This window comes from Scyliorhinus canicula, chromosome 2 (genome assembly GCF_902713615.1).
Source record: "Scyliorhinus canicula chromosome 2, sScyCan1.1, whole genome shotgun sequence".
In the NCBI taxonomy this organism is placed as follows: domain Eukaryota; kingdom Metazoa; phylum Chordata; class Chondrichthyes; order Carcharhiniformes; family Scyliorhinidae; genus Scyliorhinus; species Scyliorhinus canicula.
The window spans coordinates 63,927,931-63,949,807 of NC_052147.1; the positions used below are offsets into that span (position 1 = coordinate 63,927,931).

Here is a 21,877-nt window from a genome sequence, read left to right on the forward strand (position 1 = left end):
AACCCACACAGACACGGGGGTAATGTGCAGACTCTGCACAAACCTGGAACTTCAGGTGACTTAACAGTCTAATGAAAAGGTCCAGAGTCTAAGCCCATTTGAGAAGTTTGAAAGCCGACATAGTCTTCCTTCAAGAGACACGCCTGAGCGAGAAGGACCGACTGCGGGTAAGAAAGGGCTGGGTGGGACAGAAGTACCATTCATGGCACGGTACGAGAGCCAGAGGGGTAGCTATACTGATTAATAAGAGGAAGGTGTTCACGACGACAAGGACGGTTAGGGACCAAGGGGGACCATATGTCATGGTCAGTGGTGTCCTGGATAGGGCACCGGTAGTCTTGGTAAACATGTATGTTCCTAACTGGGACGATACGGACTTTATAAAGTCCGTCTGGTGGAAATCCTCGAAATCGACACACACCGACTGATCATGGGAGGGGACATTAACTGTGTACAGGACCCATTGAAGGACCAATCGAACCCCAAAACAGAGGAAAAGACAGGCATGGCCAGGGAACTGGGAGCATTCATGCAACAAATGGGGGCAGTTGACCCATGGTGGTTCCTACGCCCTGGTGAGAAGGATGTCTCATTCTTTTCACTGGTGCACAAGGTATACACCCGTATTGACTTCTTTGCAGTCGGGAAATCGGTGCTTCTGGAAATAGTAAGAGCGGAATACTCCACGATAGTCATCTCCAACCACGCTCCACACTACATGGTTCTGAGGTTGGAGACGGGCCGTGCTCAATGCTCGGAGGCTGGACACGGACCTCTTGACCGACAAAGTCTTCTGCCAGAAAACAGCACAGGCCATAGGCAAGTACATCACTAACAACCAGAATGGGGAAGTTTCACCATTCACGTTCTGGGAGGCACTGAAGACAGTGATTAGGGGAGAAATTATAGCCTACAAGGCTCATAGAGATAGGGAAGAGAGGATGGCCAGGCAACAACTGATCGACTCCATCCTGGAAGTCAACAGAAAATACGCTGTGGCCCCGACCGTAGAACTTCTGGCGGAGAGTAAAATACTGCAAATGGACTTTAATCTGTTATCCACCAGGAAGGCAGTGCACCAGCTCCCCCAGACAAGGGGGACCTTTTATGAGCATGGAGAAAAGGCTAGCCTCTGTTGGCTCACCAGCTGAGAAAGCAGGCAGCCATGAGGGAGATAGCCCAGGTAAAGAATAGCAGAGGCGGACTGGTAGCCGATCCAAAAAAAAGGTCAACCAAGCATTTGATGTCTTCTGCTGGGACTGTACACCTTTGAGCCCCCTGATGGGGACTCGGGAATGAAGCGGTTTCTCGATGAACTGGACATGTCAGTCGTGGGGGACAGAGGCAGAGGGAACTGGAAGCACCAGTAAGACTGGAAGTGGTCATGAAGTGATCGACTCTTTGCAGGGGGAGGGGAGGCACCGGGACCCAATGGGTTCCCGGCAGACTTGTAAAAAGAATTTGCAGACTCGCAAGCGAGGGGCACCCTGCCTCCAAAGCTAACACAGGCCATCATATCACTGATACCCAAAAAAGGACAAAGACCGATAGTTCATAGAATTTACAGTGCAGAAGAAGGCCATTCAGCCCATCGAGTCTGCACTGCCCCATGGAAAGATCACCCTACCTAAGCCCACACATCCACCCTATCCCTGTAGCTCCATCTAACCTTTTTGGACACTAAGGGCAATTTAGTATGACCAATCCACCTAACCTGCACATCTTTGGACTGTGGGAGGAAATCAGAGCACCCGGAGGAAACCCACGCAGACACGGGGAGAACGCGCAAACTCCGCACAGACAGTGACCCAAGCCAGGAATCGAACCTGGGATCTTGGAGCTGTGAAGCAACTGTGCTAATCACTGTACTACCATGCTGTCCAATGGAATGCGGTTCATATAGACCCATTTCGCTGCTTAATGTAGATGCAGAAATACTCGCAAAAGTCCTGGCCAAGAGACTGGAGAACTGCGTACCAGAAGTGGTCACATAGGACCAGGAGGGCTTTGTCAAACATCAACAGCTAATTGCGAACATCAGACGGCTGTGGAATGTTATACTAACCCCAGCTGGGGAGAGATGACCAGAGGTGATCGTCTCCCTAGACGCAGAAAAGGCCTTTGACAGAGTCAAATTAAAGTATCTCATTGAGTTACTGGGCTCGGGATGGGGATCACTTCGTGGGTGAAACTCCTGTACAGCGCCCCCAAGGCGAGCTTTCGGACCAACACCACCAGCTCTGAATACATCCAGCTGCACAGAGCCACACGGCAGGGATGCCCACTGTCCCCGCTCCTTTCGCCCTAGCAATCGAACCCCTGGTGCCGCTCTGTGAGATGCGAAAATCTGGAAGGGCATCCAAAGGAGAGGCAGAATCTCACTTCATGCAAATGACCTGCTCCTCTACATCTTGGGCCCACGGAATAGCTTGAAGGAAATCATGAGGCTCCTGGAAGAGTGCGGGAACTCGACCTGGGCAAGGGTGTGGTGAACCCGAACGGAGGAGGGACAGAGCTGGAAGGTCTACCATTCAAACCAGCCCAAAACAAATTCCGCTACCTGGGGATTAAGATAGCCCATGACTGGACACGGATCCACAAATGGAATCTGACCAGTCTGGCGGAGAATGTTAAAAAGGAGCTATAGAGATGGGATGCACTCCCACTCTCCCTGGCAGGGAGGGTGCAGATGATCAAGATGAACATACTGCCGAGGTTCCTCTACTTGCTTAGATCCATACTAATCTTCATCCTAAAGACCCTTTTCCAAGGAATAAACAAAATGATTATGGCATTTGTGTGTGTTGGGGGTGTGTGTGTGTGGGTGGGGGGAGGGGGGGGGGGGCTGTGGGTGAAGAGTGAATCCAAGAATCCCCCAATATACACTGCAGAGAAGAAGAAACATGGGCGGCCTTGCCCTTCCGAACCTGCAACACTACCACTGGGCAGCCACAGCCAAAACAGTGCGGGGATGGGTAAGGGAGCCGAGCAAGGAATGGTTGAATATGGAAGAGTCCTGTACAGGAACGGCCCTCCGAGCCCTAGCCCCAGCAGCACTCCCTTTCCCCCAGCAAAGTACACATCCAGCCCACTGGTGGTAGCCAAGTTAAAAACTTAGAACCAGTTGAGACAGCACTTCGGCTTAACCGAGGTGTCCACCATTACCCCCATCTGTGAGAACCACAAATTCCCACCAGCCATGCTAGCTACCATTTCTAAGAAGTGGAGACAGGACTGGGGGAGGCTAGCAATTAGGGACTTCTACAAAGGAGACAGAATTGCAACCCTGGATGAGCTGACAGAGTAGAGCTACCCAGCACACAGGAGCTCCAACATTTACAGATCAAAAACTTTCTCCGCAAGGAGATGACGAGGCCAAGGGAGACACAATAGAACATAGAACATTACAGCGCAGTATGGGCCCTTCGGCCCTCGATGTTGCGCCGACCTATGAAACCATCTGAAGCCTATCTGACCTACACTATTCCATTTTCATCCATATGTCTATCCAGTAACCACTTAATGCCCTTAAAGTTGGCGAGTCTACTACTGTTGCAGGCAGGGCGTTCCACACCCCTACTACTCTCTGAGTAAAGAAACTGCCTCTGACATCTGTCCTATATCTACCACCCCTCAATTTAAAGCTATGTCCCCTCGTGTTGGTCATCATCATCCGAGGAAAGAGACTCTCACTGTCCACCCTATCTAACCCTCTGACTATCTTATATGTCTCTATTAAGTCACCTCTCAGCCTTCTCCTCTCTAACGAAAACAACCTCAAGTCCCTGAGCCTTTCCTCGTAAGACCTTCCCTCCATACCAGGCAATATCCTAGTAAATCTCCTCTGAACTCTTTCCAAAGCTTCCACATCCTTCCTATAATGTGGTGACCAGAACTGCACGCAGTACTCCAGGAGCGGCCGCACCAGAGTTATGCACAGCTGCAGCATGACCTTGTGGCTCCGAAACTCAATCCCCCTACTGATAAAGGCTAGCACACCATATGCCTTCTTAACAGCCCTATTAACCTGGGTGGCAACTTTCAGGGATTTATGTACCTGGATGCCGAGATCTCTCTGTTCATCTACACTACCAAGAATCTTGCCATTAGCCCAGTACTCTGCATTCCTGTTACTCCTTCCAAAGTGAACCACCTCACACTTTTCCGCATTAAACTCCATCTGCCACCTCTCAGCCCAGCTCTGCAGCTTATCTATGTCCCTCTGTATCCTATAACATCCTTCAGCACTATCCACAACTCCACCGACCTTCGTGTCATCTGCAAATTTACTAACCCATCCTTCTACACCCTCTTCCAAGTCATTTATAAAAATGACAAACAGCAGTGGCCCCAAAACAGATCCTTGCGGTACACCACTAGTAACTGAACTCCAGGATGAACATTTGCCATCAACCACCACCCTCTGTCTTCTTTCAGCTAGCCAATTACTGATCCAAACTGCTAAATCACCTTCAATCCCATACTTCCCTATTTTCTGCAATAGCCGACCGTGGGGAACCTTATCAAACGCCTTACTGAAATCCATATACACCACATCAACCGCTTTACCCTCATCTACCTGTTTGGTCACCTTCTCAAAAAACTCAATAAGATTTGTGAGGCATGACCTACCCTTCACAAAACCGTGTTGACTATCGCTAATCAACTTGTTCTTTTCAAGATGATTATAAACCCTATCTCTTATAACCTTTTCCAACATTTTACCCACAACCGAAGTAAAGCTCACAGGTCTATAATTACCAGGGTTGTCTCTACTCCCCTTCTTGAACAAGGGGACAACATTTGCTATCCTCCGGTCTTCCGGCACTATTCCTGTCGACAAAGACGACATAAAGATCAAGGACAAAGGCTCTGCAATCTCCTCCCTGGCTTCCCAGAGAATCCTAGGATAAATCCCATCTGGCCCAGGGGACTTATCTATTTTTACATTTTCCAAAATTGCTAACACCTCCTCCTTGTGAAGCTCAATTCCATCTAGCCTAGTCGACTGAACCTGAGTATTATCCTCGACAACATTGTCTTTCTCCAGTGTAAACACTGACGAAAAATATCCATTTAACGCTTCCCCTATCTCCTCTGATTCCACACACAACTTTCCACTACTATCCTTGATTGGCCCTAATCTTACTCTAGTCATTCTTTTGTTCCTGATATACCTATAGAAAGCCTTAGGGTTTTCCTTGATCCTATCCGCCAACGACTTTTTGTGTCCTCTCCTTGCTCTTCTTAACTCTCCCTTTAGGTTCGTCCTGGCTAACTTTTAACTCTCAAGTGCCCTTACTGAGCCTTCATGTCTCATCCTAACACAAGCCTTCTTCTTCCTCTTGACAAGTGCTTCAACTTCCTTAGTAAACCACGGTTCCCTTGCTCGACAACTTCCTCCCTGCCTGACGGGTACATACCTATCATACTCAGTAGCTGTTCCTTGAAAAAGCTCCACATTTCGATTGTACCCATCCCCTGCAGTTTCCTTCCCCATCCTATACATCCTAAATCTTGCCGAATAGCATCATAATTGCCTTTCTCCCAGCTATAATTCTTGCCTTGCGGTATATACCTATCCCTGCCCATTGCTAAAGCAAACATAACCGAATTGTGATCACTATCACCAAAGTGCTCACCTACATCTAAATCTAACACCTGGCCGGGTTCATTACCCAGTACCAAATCCAATGTGGCCTCGCCCCTTGTTGGCCTGTCTACATACTGTGTCAGAAAACCCTCCTGCACACACTGCACAAAAACTGACCCATCTATAGTACTCGAACTATAGTATTTCCAGTCAATATTTGGAAAGTTAAAGTCCCCCATAGCAACTACCCTGTTACTCTCGCTCCTCTCGAGAATCATCTTTGCAATCCTTTCCTCTACATCTCTGGAACTATTCGGAGGTCTATAAACAACTCCCAACAGGGTGACCTCTCCTCTCCTGTTCCTAACCTCGGCCCATACTACCTCAGTAGACGGGTCCTCAAACGTTCTTTCTACCGCCGTAATACTTTCCTTGATTAACAATGCCACACCCCCCCCTCTTTTACCATCTTCTCTGTTCTTACAGAAACATCTAAATCCTGGAACCTGCAACAACCATTCCTGTCCCTGCTCTACCCATGTCTCCGAAATTGCCGCAACATCGAGATCCCAGGTACCAACCCATGCTGCAAGCTCACCCACCTTATTCCGGATGCTCCTGGCGGTGAAGTAGACACACTTCAAACCAGCGTCTTGCTTGCCGGTGCCCTCTTTCGAACTTTTAACCCTATCCCTGACCTCACTACTCTCAACATCCTGTACACTGGGACTACAAATTAGGTTCCCATCCCCCTGCTGAATTAGTTTAAACCCCCCCGAAGAGCACTAGCAAATCTCCCCCCCAGGATATTGGTACCCCTCTGGTTCAGGTGAAGACCATCCTGTTTGTAGAAGTTCCACCTACCCCAGAATGAGCCCCAATTATCCAGGAAACCAAAACCCTCCCTCCTGCACCATCCCTGTAGCCACGTGTTCAACTCCTCTCTCTCCTTATTTCTCACTTCGCTAGCACGTGGCACGGGTAACAACCCAGAGATAACAACTCTGTTTGTTCTAGCTCTCAGCTTCCACCCTAGCTCCCTGAATTTCTGTCTCAAATCCCCATCTCTCTTCCTACCTATGTCGTTGGTACCTATGTGGACCACTGACTTGGGGCTGCTCCCCCTCCCCCTTAAGGATCCCAAAAACACGATCAGAGACATCACGAACCCTGGCACCTGGGAGGCAACACACCAACCGTGAGTCTCTTTCGTTCCCACAGAACCTTCTGTCTGTTCCTCTAACTATGGAGTCCTCAATGACAAGTGCTCTGTTCCTCTTCTCCCTTCCCTTCTGAGCAACAGGGACAGACTCTGTGCCAGAAACCTGTGCCCCATTGCTTACCCCTGGTAGGTCGTCCCCTGCAACAGTATCCAAAACGGTATACGTGTTATAGAGGGGAACGACCACAGGGGATCCCTGCACTGCCTGCCGGTTCCCTCTCCCTCCCCTGACGGTAACCCATTTACCTTATTCTTTTACCTGAGGTGTGACTACCTCTCTATAACTCCTCTCAATAACCCCCTCTGGGAGGAACTGCTAGTGATGTTCGGGATGGAGATGGGGAACTGCAGGGACATGTACAGATGACTGTTAGAAAGTGCGAGGATACCACTAGACGAAGCAAGACAGAAATGGGAGGACAAACTAGGGACGGAGGTGGTGTGGGGACTCTGGAGCGAAGCACTGAGCAGGGCCATCTCCACCTCCTGCGCAAGGCTAAACCTCAGGCAGTTCAAAGTGGTGCACTGAGTGCACCTAACCAGAACCCGAGTGAACTGGTTCTTTCCAGAGGTGGAGGACAAGTGTGAACGGTGCCAGGAAGGTCCGGCTAACCCCGCCCACTTGTTCTGGGCTTGCTCAGATTTGACGGGCTCTGGACAGCTGTCTTCGAAGCGATGTCCAAGGTTGTGGGGGTGAGGGTGGAGGTGTGCCCAAGAGTGTTAGTCTTCTGGGTATCGGACCAGCCAGAATTTTATGTGGGGAAGAGGCCTGACGCCCTTAGCTTTGCTTCCTTATTCGCCTGCCGGAGAACTCTGCTCAGTTGGTGATCAGCAGCACCACCCACAGCTGCAGACTGGCTGGCAGACCTGTTGGAATTTCTCCATGTGGAAAAGATCAAATAGACCATCTGAGGGTCGGACGAGGGCTTCCACAAAGCGTGGGGGCTATTCATTAGCCTGTTCCAAGATCTGTTCGAGGCCAATAGTGTATAGGAAGGGAGGGGGTTGGGGGCCAATGAGGGGAGACAGGACCACACAGAGCAGGTAAGAAAAATGGAGAGATGGGGCAGCAAGGGAGGAACCCAAGGAAACATCAGTGTGGACACGGGAAAAGACCAAGGAGGGGGCCAGAGAGACCCCAACAAAACCAGGTGGCAACAGTAACAAAATTGTACATATGAACCATCTCGCTCACCTCCCTCTTGTACAGTGTCAGATATAAAAATTCAACAAAAATATTTGAAAGTAAAATAAAAAGGACAGGGGCGTTGGGGGTAAGGGGGCAGGGACCAGGGGGTTAGCTCCAATGTTTGGCTTTTGTAAAATTGTATCTGGTCTACACAGACATGTTTATTTTGTATTGTACAAAATGAAAACCTGAATAAAAAAATTTTCCAAAACAATGTATTCCTCTACTGAAGGGAGTATGAAATTGGGTTCTTGAGTTAGCGATACAGAAGACTATCTAAGACAAAATACATTCTAAAATATATAAAAGCACTCAGTACTCCAGGGATGACCTCATCAATGCCCTGTATAATAATGTAAAGACTTCTTTACTCCTTAACCCCAAGCATTATTTATAACAGCAATCAAGCAGTGCACATTGAGAAGTGACCTGATCGAGGTTTCTATTTCTGAAGAATATTGAGTCCCTGGAATGCATTGTCAACTGAGGCACTGTGTGTTGCCTCACTGTTCGTATTCAAAAGGGAGCTGGACAGTTCTTGACTGGTGGCATGGATTCAGGAATTAGAAATTTCCACTGTTTGGCGGATTTTTGACATTGACTTTTCAGAAATCTATCATTTTAAATATATGTTCCAACCTTCGGGGCTAGTCCAACATATGGTTGGGTGAACAGTCTCTGCTGTCAGTCAGAGAGAGTGGGGACTGACTGCAGAGCCGTGACTGGAGGAACAGCGATCGAATGAGTAATTGATGGTAGGAAACTGGCAACATTGCTCACTTTAACACTTACAGCTTTTTTTTACTGATGTATTTGATTTCCCAACTCTTTGCCTGGACTCAAATTGCCGGTGGCATTGCTGAAGTTGACTTAATGCTCATCCTTGAGTAAGTGTTTCCTTTCTATCCCAGCTCATATGCAAAAAAGTCAAAAGGTAAAGCATGTAATGTGATGTTGATTGTACCGTCCAAAGTTCTCAGTAGAAATTGCACAATGTCTCCATGCTCCTGTAGATAAGAATGTTCTTCTTTTAATCCTGGGTTTCAGATAGCAAGGCAAATGTTCATCTTCACCACATAACTGGAAAACTGATGGAGCAGGTTGTCTTCCTGTTATAGAACAATCTTAGTTTTCATTGTTTTCATTGGGATGAAAATCAGATGCGTTCTGTAATGGTGGGCACTCTGCTCCATCAGACTAACATTCAGACCGTGAATGTAAAAGTTTACTCCATTGATTTTGCCAGATAAGGGATGTTCTTTTCAGTGAAGATGCATTTTCTGAATTAATATCATCTGTGATATGTGCTGTTGCTGTTGAGATTGTGCTGTGAACTTAGAACCATTTAATCCTTTTATAATTGACCATATGGGCCAACACCAACAAAGAAATCTCCTAAAATGTGGTACAGTTGACAACTAAATGCTAAATTTGCAAACTCATTTGGTAAAGTTACTAGTGTATCTAATATGGGCAGCATGGTAGCACAGTGATTAGTACTGTTGCTTCACAGCACCAGGGGCTCAGGCTTGATTACCGGCTTGGGTCACTGTCTGCACGTTCTCCCCGTGCCTGGGTAGGTTTCCTCCAGGTGCTCCAGTTTCTTCCCACAAGTCCCGAAAGACATGCTTATCAGGTAAATTGGACATTTTGAATTTTCCTTCAATGTACCCGAACAGGCGGCGGAGTGTGGCGACTAGGGGCTTTTCACAGTAACTTCATGCAGTGTTAATGTAAGCCTACTTGTGACAATAAAGATTATTATTATTATTATTATTATTTGGGGAAACAAGATGATCAACTGGTATCAATTAACTGGTATCAATCAACATGGTATCAATTAGGGATGGGGTGGTGTAGTGGTAATGCGGTAATGTCAATGGGCTAGTGATTCAGTGGTGCAGGCAAATGCTCTTGGGACATGGGTTCAAATCCCACCATGGCAGCTAGTAAAATCTGGAATTTGAAAATTATAGGGGCAGCAGGGTAGCATGGTGGTTAGCATAAATGCTTCACAGCTCCAGGGTCCCAGGTTCGATTCCCGGCTGGGTCACTGTCTGTGTGGAGTCTGCACGTCCTCCCCCTGTGTGCGTGGGTTTCCTCCGGGTGCTCCGGTTTCCTCCCACAGTCCAAAGATGTGCGGGTTAGGTGGATTGGCCATGCTAAATTGCCCGTAGTGTCCTAATAAAAGTAAGATTAAGGGGGGGGTTGTTGGGTTACGGGTATAGGGTGGATACGTGGGTTTGAGTAGGGTGATCATGGCTCGGCACAACATTGAGGGCCGAAGGGCCTGTTCTGTGCTGTACTGTTCTATGTTCTATGCAGATATTTTTTCTGCATGAAAAAGGCTCATTACTCACTACTGTGTGTACAAGAATTCTTCATAGCAAGTGATATGTGTGCTAACTGATCTGGAAATGCGTTTAAAATCAATAATGAACACTTTTTCATGTTCTATCTTGATTGATACAGAATTCCCTCAGCTCATTCAAAATGTAAGATTGTCCCTTTTTATACTAAAAATAACATTGTGCGTCCATGGTTACTCAAGCTATTTGACTCGTGTCTTTAAACGTAACGTGTACCATTTATTTTTCTGCCACATAGGACTCTGATGATGACAGCAGCACAGGGCAGATTAGTGAAGGCCAGATGCCCAGATTTACTGCAGCTGCAGAAAGTATCCTGACTGGGCAGTCACAATACATCAATTCTTTATCAATGAATAGAGGCACAAGCTCACTGCAAAGAAGGCGTTCATCATCACCAGGGCAGTTTGATATTCAAACAGGTAATCAGTGGGATATAGTTACCCCTTGAACACAGAGAACTGAATGATGTTTTGAGAAAATTGTATTATTGTATTTATCCATATGCTGGCTTATCCAATATTTCAGGCAAACTATCTAGTTTGTTTATTTCATTGGGCGACATGGTGAACTGAACAAGAATTCCTTTCTCAGCCATAAGACCAAGAACTGAGTGCTAATGGTTGCAATCACTCCTGTCGTTTACACTTTAGAACAGCTTTCTCCCACTCCATAGGTGTCTGACACCCAGTGATGCTTGCCAGACAAAAGATGTGGCTGATGACATGCTGGTAGTAATTGCTCTTTGCTATTTTGTCAGTGACTTCAAGAAGGCGCCAAATTGATTCATACTGTGTTCTTAGTGAGGAAGTATCTGACTTGTATTTTGAGTTGTTCCCTTTGAAGTCTTATCATGTTCTAGTCTTTCAAGGCAAAGATTTTCCTTCAGTTTTTTCCCCTATTGTCTCTTCTGAAAATACTGATTCATTCATGGCACTCTGCACACGCATTCTGTACATGCCGCAATGCATTCTTCATATGCGAACATAGCAAGTGTAGTCTGGAAGCTTGACTACACGAGATATCATAGTTAATTGTGTACTGTCCTCACCCAATAACCACGCTGCCACATTTGTATTAAAGCCATTAAATCACAATCAGGAGCACAAACCAGGCCTGTTTTTGTTTTATCTTCCAAATTCTGTTATCATGCACACCTATGATGTTTGATAGCATGGAGTGTAAAACTCCTCCTTTCACCCTCATAAACCTAATTGTTGGAAAGCTCGTAATTGCAAAGTTATCGCACTGACAATCTGTATGAAATCCCTAATACAAGGTTCATAAGATCATAAATCACCAGAAATGGAAGAGGAGGCTATTTGGCCCAATGAGACTGCTGCACCATTCAGTAAGCTGATAGCTGCTTGTGGCCTTGGCTCTATGCTCCTGCCTGTCACCCATAACCCTTGACTCCCTTGTCAATGAAAAATCTGTCAAACTCAGTCATGAGAATATATTCAATGACCCAGCCTCCACTGCTCTCTGTGAAAAAGAATTCCAAACACTAACAATCCTCTGAGAGAAGAAATTCCTCCTCTTAAATGGGAAATATCTATTTTTAGTTTTCCCCAAGAGAGGAAATATCCTCTGGGCATCTGCCCTGCCAAGCCCCCTCAGAACCTTGTATGTTTTAATAAGATCACCTTTCATTCTTCAAAATTACAATGACACCAACCTGCTCAACCTTTCATCCCAGGAATAAGCCTAGTGAACATTCTCCAATGCAGGTATATTTCTCCTTAAGTAAGTTCAAAACAGTACACAGTGCTCCAGGTAAGGTCTCATTTCTACTTTTATACTCCATCCCCTTGCAGTAAAGGCCAACAATCTATTGCCATTCGCATTACTTGATGTACCTGAATGCTACTGTTTCATGATACATGTACATGAATACTCAGAAGATTGACTTTTTAAAAATCTATACAATGGTTTAATTTAGAAACTATTATTATTTAGTTTGTGTTTGCGAGTCACATACTTACATTTTATTTCTATTTATTTAACATTGGGGAAAGCTGTATTGTTTTGTATCAATTCTCTGTCAATTGACTACTTTGTCCCTCTTAGCAGATTTTCACAGTGCCAGTCCAGAGTTAGCTTTGAGAGGTGAGAGGAATCTCACACGTTGAGGGTGATTTTGAGCTGGTGTTAGCTGCCAGTGAGAATGGTGACGTGGGCAGAAAATTTGGCGCGAATCGGAAAATGCGATTCTCTCCAGCAAGATTGCGAGTTCCAATTTTCCAGATCGTCGCTGGTGGCGTGATGCAAAATCTATCACGGATGACCGTAAACCTAATTTTAATACATGATAATATAATTAGCGAGGGACCTCCGCACTTGCTGAATATTCAACATGCCAGCGTGATTCACAACAGCTATATAAAAATGCGCATCTGGTGACCTCATCTCCAAAGGAGATATCGGAGGTGAGCACTCGGGTCGCTATTAATATCCAAGATGCCAGTTACAGAGGTGACAGCGGAGAGGACGCAGGGGACCCAGATAGGTTTAACTTGGGGCCAGGGGTAATGGGGGGCGTTCAGCCTCGGCATCTCGTGGGATCGGGTCACTCGCAGGCCTTAGCTTCCAGCCATGTCTCTGAGCGTCCAGGTGTAAAGGGGTTTATCGGCTGGTAGCAGGTAGCACTTCCTCAGTCCATCTCGCTGGGCTTGTGGTGATATAACCTCTGAAGGATTGCCCTTCCAGAGTGGCAGCAGGAAAATGGGTGGGAGCAGGTGAATCCAGATGGTCTGCACAGGGGGCGACTATGAGGTTCATGGGTGGGGTCCCATGAGAGGCCAGGCTGCATGCGAGAGTGGGGAACTCTGAGACGAGGTGTTTTCCAGCCTTATGAGGCCTGAGACCCTCACATAGAGGGGAGGGCGACTGCAGTGAGAATGAAATGCGGAATATTTGGCTAATGGTAAAATTCTTGGTAGTGTGGATGAGCAGAGGGATCTCGGTGTCCATGTACATAGATCCCTGAAATTTGCCACCCAGGTTGATAGGGTTGTGAAGAAGGCCTATGGTGTGTTGGCCTTTATTGGTAGAGGGATTGAGTTCCGGAGCCATGAGGTCATGTTGCAGTTGTACAAAACTCTAGTACGGCCGCATTTGGAGTATTGCGTATAGTTCTGGTCGCCTCATTATAGGAAGGACGTGGAAGCTTTGGAACGGGTGCAGAGGAGATTTACCAGGATGTTGCCTGGTATGGAGGGAAAATCTTATGAGGAAAGGGTGCTGGACTTGAGGTTGTTTTCGTTAGAGAGAAGAAGGTTAAGAGGTGACTTAATAGAGGCATACAAAATGATCAGAGGGTTAGATAGGGTGGACAGCGAGAGCCTTCTCCCGCGGATGGAGGTGGCTAGCACGAGGGGACATAGCCTTAAATTGAGGGGTAATAGATATAGGACAGAGGTCAGAGGTGGGTTTTTTACGTAAAGAGTGGTGAGGCCGTGGAATGCCCTACCTGCAACAGTAGTGAACACGCCAACATTGAGGAAAAAATTTATTGGATAAGCATATGGATGATAAGGGCATAGTGTAGGTTAGATGGCCTTTAGATTTTTTCCATGTCGGTGCAACATCGAGGGCCGAAGGGCCTGTACTGCGCTGTATCATTCTATGTTCTATGTTCTATGAACCCCCACACTGAGGCAGCACTGTGAAGCCAGAGGTCATGAGCTGTGTGGAAGTTCAATGGCACTTGTTAGCAAGGCCAGACTGTCAGGGGTTAGTTTCTGGGTGGCTAGCTGTTCCAATTGGAAGGGTTACTTAATCTGCAGCCCACATGAGCTAGGGCAAAGAGAGTGCCCTCTAAGGATGCGATTGGATTGCTAATTGCAGCTTTCACACAAATAAGGTGTGCCATGCTTGCCACAAGGGAAAACCAGTTGCCTGATCTACTCCCTGACTCTTTCTTGACGAGATAGGGGAAGGGAAGATATCAGATATATGGGCAGATGATGGCGATGGAGAAGGCCTTGCTGGAGGAAGTAAAGGGGAAATGGGAGTCAGAGTTAGGTTTGGTTTTGGAGGGTTGGATATGGAATGAGGTTCTGCATGGGGTCAATTTTACTTCCTTGTACAAGGCTGAGTTTGATTTTGTTTAAAGTGGTGCATAGGACGCTCTTGACTAAGGTAGACATGAGTGTGTTCTTTCCGGGTGTAGAAGACAGATGTGAATGTTGTTCTGGGGGCCAGCGAACCACTCGTTTTGGTCTTGTTCTAAGTTAATTAAGTTTCTTCAAAATAATGTCGGAGATTTTGGGGGTTAGAATGGGGCCGTGTTTAATGATGCCAATCTTTGGAGTGTCAGACTTGCAAGAGGGGAAGAGGGCTAATGTCTTGGCCTTCACCTCTCTAATAGCCCAGATGTGAGTCTTGCTCGGATGGAGGGCATTGGCTCCGCCTAAGGATTTGGCATGATTGGGGGATTTGTCAAAGTTCCTCCATTTGGAAAAGATAAAGTATGCCTTAAGGGGATCGGAGGAGGCGTTTTACTCTAGAAGGCTGCCATTCATTACCTTCTTTAAAGCTGGTTGTCGTCATCAATTAGAAGGTGGTGGTTGGCGGGGCTTCTGGATAAATATGGGATAGGAGGGGCTGGGTATATTTTTATAAAAATTGTATAAATTTGTTTGACTATTTTGTATGTTGTAATTGAAAATTTTCTGACAAAAAATATATTGTTTAAAACTCCCTGGCCCTTCCTTGATGAGTCAGTTGTGCCAATTTAAGTCAGCATTACGATGCATGAATGTGCCACAGAATGGTACCCAATTATTAACCCTTGAAGTCTTGCCCCCAAGAATTGAACTCCAAGCTTCATACTCACAGCTACACAACAGAGAGGTGACACAAGTGTCTCCCAATGCAAGGCATTATGGTGAAGTCTCTCGTCACTCACCGCTTTAAAGGCAATGACGGGGGGCGGGGGGCATCGTCTAGGTCCACTGTGAGGTTAGAACGCTGGTCCATTGAATGCACTCGACTACCCCAACACCTCACGCTTGGTGAGGGTTTAGGAATGCTGAGACTATCAAAGGTCGAAGTGCTTCATTCATGTGGAGTTGAGAGGGACAACTGTAGGGAAACGGCTAATGTGTGACAGGGAGGGGAGTGAGGCTTCTTAGAAAGGCGCTCACACAGGTGGAAACAGCATAGGTGGGTGTCCCAGATGCTGAGGGCTAAGGGTTATGGCACTGTCAGGAATCCTCATCGCTCACATTGATGTTCACTTCCTTTCAGTTTATGATTCTGCAGAATCATGGAAACAGTCGAATTAGTTATTCTATTGATTGTGATCGACCAGCAACAGTGACATTGATGTGCCGCTGCACGTGGCCAGGAACAGCACCCTGCAGAGGAGCGGGAAGGAGGCTGGACCTGTTGCTCTTTCGGAAGCATGGCCACAGATGGCAGAGCCTCAGAGGAGATATGACCAGCCAATGGTATTCTGATGTCCTACCTCCAGATGTCAGAGATCCAGTGCCGGAGAAGACTGTGGCCCACCTGTGGCAGATTATGCAAACGTTGGCATCACATGGGCTAGGTGGTCACCCATTGCCTGTGATCCTTAAAGTCACTGCGCTCTGAACCTATAAAAGAGGCTTGTTTCAGGGCAGCACAGTGACTTGTGCAGTATTTCCCAGTCAACCGCTGACAGGTGCATAAGGGAGGTCATAGATGTGCTAATCAGAAGGGCTCACATATATATCAACTTGGACTGGGACCAAGTGAGCCAGGATGCCAGGGCTGTGGGTTTTACACACATGGCAGGCATGCCCCAAGTTCAGGGTGTCATCGACAGCACTCGTGTGGCTCTGCGGTTTCCATGGCAGTATGGGGTTCCATTTACAAACCACAAGGGATATCATGCCCTCAATGTCCAGATCGTCTGTGATCACGCCTGTGCATCATGCAGGTGTGCACCAGTTTCCCAGAGTGCGTCCATGATAGTTACATTTTGGGCCACTCGCAGATCCCAGCCATCTTTGAGGGAGAGCAGTGGCTAGGGAGATGGCTCCTCGGGGACATGGGGTTCCTCCCCTCAGGAAGTGGCTGATGGCGTTAGTGCGGAGACTACAAAAACGCTGAGGCTCAAGGGGCATGTCGCATGCTGGTTGAGAAGGCGATTGAACTGCTCAAGCAGCAGTTCTGGTGCCTGGAACAGTAATAGGGAGCCCTCCAGTACAGCCCCCCAAGGGTGTCCCGCATCATTGTTGTCTGCTGCGCTTTACACAATGTAGCATTGCAGGGGGCTGAGCAGCTGGATCAGGAGGAGCTGGAGGAGTGGCACATCTCCTCGGATGAGGTGGAGTGTAGCAAGGGTCAACTGATGGAGGAGGAAAGACATTGAGCGATGGTCAGGGCCCACATGGGACACCCTCATATTATCTCAATTTGGGGATTACCAGGGAGTGAAGAGTTCTCCCACCATGAAGTCTGACATCAACTCACGAATGTGGTGCCTGCAGGAAGTCCTCATGATGGTTCCTACATTCATGAGTAGGGTACTGAAGCCATTAGCCGCACGGTGCAGGAGAATGATGATGACTTGCATCTGGGATAGAGCGATGCTCCTCTCGCCCTCAGCGATGTGTCTGACTCCTGCCTGACAGAGAGCTGAATGCGACCTGCCAATGAATGGGCTTCCCATGCAGTTCAGAGACGCTGGATGACTAATCTCAGCTACTATTGTCTCCTCAAAGGTCAGGGGTCCTGGTGCTTTTCTCCACCTTATGTTCGAGGTTCTCAACACTCTGTCAGCCTTTGACATCCTTGTCACTGGAGAAGAGTGGCAGACACAAGAGGCATCACCATTGATGTTTGTGGGGGGGGGTTTACTTTCCATGCGTGGTGGGAGGGGGGGGGGGGGGCGATGCCAACACATGTGCGTCTTTACTGCGTGGCCAGTGTGTGGGAGAGGCATTGTGTTGTGACCCTCACACTCCCTGCTACATCTAGATGCTTCCCCAGGATGCACTGCTGAGGTTGAGGCGGCCTGCTGCCCTCCACACCCTGTTGCCAGAAGTGGAGTGTGAGATGGACTGGATACTCCCCATGGGTCTGCTGGGTGGAAGGCCCCGGGCTGCGCTCCTGCCGATCCTTTTCCCTTTGGGCGCTGGGGAGCCCCTGGTCGCCTCCCTGGGATAGAGGGACAGCTGGAGCGATATCCAGAAGCCCTGACATCCTCGAGCACTGACACTCGTGGATTCCCACTGGTACCTGCACCATGCTGCTTGAAACCTTACACCATGGAGTGCATGTCCTGCGCTAAGGTCTCCATGCAGATGCCACTCTCACAGTGTTGGCCTCGTTGTGTTGGAGTGATGGCACCATCTCCTCTGACAGAAAGCGATGGCACTCCTCCAATAAGCCCTGTAGTCCGAGGAGGGATGTTGTCATTACTTTCTGATGATCTTGACGCTGTCTTTGAATGTCATTGGGGCATGTCATTGGCTTGGTGCTCAGCCGAGTCCTGGACCCCATCATCCCTCTGAGTGCCAGTTCCCTGAGACATTCTGTCCTCCGCCTGGTGTGGATCTTCAGTTGTGAGGTGCTTACCAGTCAGTGACCCAGAAGCCTGCCAACTTGTAAATCTAACCGAGGTGTTATTCTCTGTGCAATGGAGGGTGCGGGTGAAAGCTATGACACCTCCTTAGTGCTTGTGCCCAAGAAGCTCCCACGGAGCTGCTCGGGTCTGTCATGTCCAGAGGGCACGCGTTTGGTCCAGGCTGGGCGACTGATTGACCTGCAAGGGAAGCGAGTTGGCATTAGTGCAACACGAGGATAACTGTAGGGAAAAAGTTAACTCATGTGATGCTTACACCATGGCTGCATGTCTTGACGGTTCTCACATCCGTCTGCTGCCCCCATTTCTCCCTCAGCACAGGTGCGGTCCTGCTCCTCAACTGCCAGCTCAAGGACCCTCTCCTCAAAGGGAGTTTGGGTTTTCAGCTCGGGCATGACTCCGGCAGGCTGTGTCTACTCACGCCGGTTGTGCTCGACTTTGTCCTGCATTGAGACAGAGGGGAAGAGTATAGGTGGGAGTCCTGCCCAGTCATTTGGTGATGAAGTCTGGCATGCGTGGGACATGAGTGGGTTTGGGGATGTGAGGAGCAGATTATCTATTGGGGAACATGGGGGCTGAGGGTGAGGTGCACCATTAGAAATGTTGGCAATCTGCGATGTGGCTGGGTGAGAGATCACTGTAGAGGTGAGAAGACCATGTGAAAGGGTGAGGCAATGTATATCAGGAGCCAGACTTACCCTGGCTGCACAAAGAAGGTCATTCATCTTCTTCCCGCACAGCAATCCTGTTCTCTTGTGCAGCAAGCTGACACTCACTATTGAGGCCATTGCCTCCCAGGTGGGGGTGGTGACCTTGGTTGATGGATGTTTGCGGGAATGCAGGTACAAGAGAGGTCCAAAAATCTTGGTGCTGTCTTCCTGGCAGCCATCCCTGGGCTGGACTTGGGACAATTGCAGGGAGTGCTGGGGACAGTGACGGACGTACACATTTTGGGACACCGCACTCATCTTATTTCTGGGTCTCTCAATGCTGTCATACCCCTTCCCATGATGTCACTCCCCACCCCACCTACCCTTGTCCCACATAACACTAATGGCGCAAGCCACAAAAATACACAAATTGAATACTACTTAACTGCTTTGGTGCGTTTTAACTTGTAAAATCATGCCTGCAAAAATAATTTTTAATGTAAAATGACAAACTGTCCTCTTGCCTAGCCATCAATTTTCTGCATTTTTGACTGCCAGATTGATTGTGTCACTTCATATTGGCTGATCTTTCTTGATTTTAGTGAATATGAATTATCTGAAAGGGTAAGCCTTTTTTTTGCCCACCTCAGTCCTGGGGATCAAGTCGCCCCGCTCCCCTCACTACTCGATCCTGGCAACCCTGAGTCCCGACCGGCAGGCTGGCTTATTCACGACCTCCCTTGTCGCTTTTTCACGAATTCCACCTCACCTCGACAACCTTACCTCACTGCTGCCTACCTGGCTATGGTCTGCCCAGCTCTCCTCAGCACTGGCTCGGGGCTCAAGTTGCTCCTGCTACCCCCGACAATAACTTGTTTCCAAGTCCCATCTTTTCACCAATTCACCCAGCCCAGGCAGCGCCTCACACCTCACCTCGACAACCTCGCCTCGCTGCTGGCTCAGCTGCCTGGCTATGGCCTGCTCTGCCCTCCTCAGACTTGGCCTGCTGGTCGAGTTGTCCCTGTACTCATCAGTGGCAGCTTGCTTCCTAGTCCCAGCCGACTGGCCGGCTCACCACCTCCCTCCCTCGCAATTCGCCTTTACTGCTGGCTCTCTCTATTCTAGTCACCTCAACGTTCAACAGTTCTAAGTGGACTGAACCCATCAGAGTCTGATGTCGCTCTGCATTTCCTGCGCGCAGTGGTTTGAGCCCTGCCTAGGCATGGCGTGTTTCATTGTGTATGCGTCTGGATGGGGAGGCATTTAAAAAGAGGGCCCCACTGATTGCAGAGAGTAAGTTTTCCCAGGGCAAGAGAATCAGAGGCAATCGCCATGAACGTGGCGTGAACCACATAGGGAAAACAAATTGTTAGAGAGGCTCAATATGGACATCCGGTGGCAGCATGTAGATGGAGGTCGCACCTGCTCGAGGCTCTGGCTTTTAGACTTCAATGCCCAATTTCGGGGGCAGTTTTTGAATGAGCTAGTGCAGGAAGGTGGAAGGAGGGTGAGAGATGTCGAAGAAGAAAGGCACTGGAAAAAAGGGACGAGCGAAAGTCCGCTGTTGAATGAGTTGGTGAGTCCGTGGGAAGAAAGATGGCGGAGGCTGGATCGCTGTGTGGGGCTGCTCCCCTCACAGTGGAAACTCTGACCAGGGTGAGAGTCAGTTCGCCAAGCACATGGAGGTGCTGAGGTGGGAGTTGATGGCTGCGACGATGGAGTGGGTGGAGGAGACGATTGACCCGGTGAACGTGGCAGTGTCTAAGACATCAGCCGAGGTGCGGGAGCAAGGAGAGAAGTTTAAGGGGGGTGGAGAAGGCCCTGCCACAGCATAGTGACCGGTTCACCTTGATGGGTGAGGAGTTGCGAAGGGTGGCGGAGGCTAACAAAGGGCTCAGAGCCAAGATGGAGGACCTGGAGAACAGGTCAAGGTGGCAAAATCTACGATTGTGGACCTGCCTGAGGGGGTGGAGGGCCCCAGGCCGACTGAGCACTTTGTGAAGACGCTGGCAGAGCTGTTGGGGAGGGGGAGGAACCGTACCAATACGAGCTGTACAGGGCTCGTCTGTGACTCAGGCCCAAGCCGGAAGCAAACAAGCCACCAAGGGCAGTTATAATTTGCTTCCATAAGTTTCATGTTGAGGAGAAGGTCCTTACTTGGACGAAGCAAAGGTGTGAGGTGAAGTGGGAAGGAGCTGATATTCGAATATACCAAGATTCAACGGTGGAACAGGCGAGAAGGCGGGCGTACTTCAAATGGGTGAAGGCGGCACTGTAAAGCAACGGTGTGAGGTTTGGAGTGGTCTATCCTGCGAAGTTGAGGGTGACGTGCAACTTGAAGGATTTGTACTTCAAGACGGTGGAGGTGGCGGAGGCGTTCGCGAAGGCCAAAGGATTCGGACTGAAATAAGAGATGGGACTCAAATTGGGTCTAGGATTGAGGGGATGGAGACTGTGCTTTGTCTTTATCTCTCTTTTTTGTTGTTTCTCATTTTGTATTGGATGGTGGGAACATATGATTTTTGGGTTGGTTGAACGGAGGAGGGTAGTTTACATTTCTTTATAGTTGGTTACAAGTACATTGGGGTTATGTCTGTTTTCTGGGGGCACGGTATTGCAATGGTTTTGTTTTTCTGGGATTGGGTTATGAGGGAGGTGATTGGGAGAGGGGACCTGGGCAGAGGCCTCCGCACTAGCAACGAAGGTTGGTTAGCGAACGGGAGTGTGGTGGGGGGAGGGGTCGCGGTCGTTTGAACCTGGTCAAACAAGTTTCGATGGGCCCCGGAGGTATGAAATGTGGGGGGGATGGGATCGATACTGCTTGCAAGAGGAAGTGGATGAGGGGTTTCTGGGAGGGGGAGGGGTTCAATGGTAACAAAAGGATGGGGTGGGTCAGGCCTGAGGGATAGGGCCCGGCGATATGATGATGGTGGATGGGAGGGGGGGGGGGGGGGGTGAGACAACCCCCCCCAACAGAATACTGACGTGAACTGTGGTGTGAGGTGCTGCGAAGGGTGAATGCCTCAACTTCATGTACGAGTTTGGGGCTGATACAGCTGAAAGTAGCGTACAGGGCACACCTCACAAAATTAAGGATGAGCCGGCTGTTCGAGGGGGTGGAAGATGTTTGTGAACGATGTGGGAAGGGGCCCCGCGAACCATGTTCATATGTTTTGGTCCTGCCCGAAGCTGAAAAGGTTTTGGGGGACGGTGTTCAGTACAATCTCTTGGGTCTTACATGTGGAGCCCAGTCCCCGATAAGCCATATTCGGGAT

At 48.6% G+C, this 21,877-nt stretch overlaps 1 protein-coding gene across 1 annotated transcript in view; it reads left to right on the forward strand.

Annotated features, from left to right (window-relative positions):
• Positions 1–21,877, forward strand: part of kiaa0586 (KIAA0586 ortholog) — an 818,517-nt gene that overhangs the window by 716,151 nt on the left and 80,489 nt on the right. Inside the window, exon 29 of the mRNA XM_038780001.1 lies at positions 10,612–10,795. Coding sequence (XP_038635929.1) covers positions 10,612–10,795 — 184 coding nt within the window. The remainder of the gene's footprint in view (positions 1–10,611; positions 10,796–21,877) is intronic.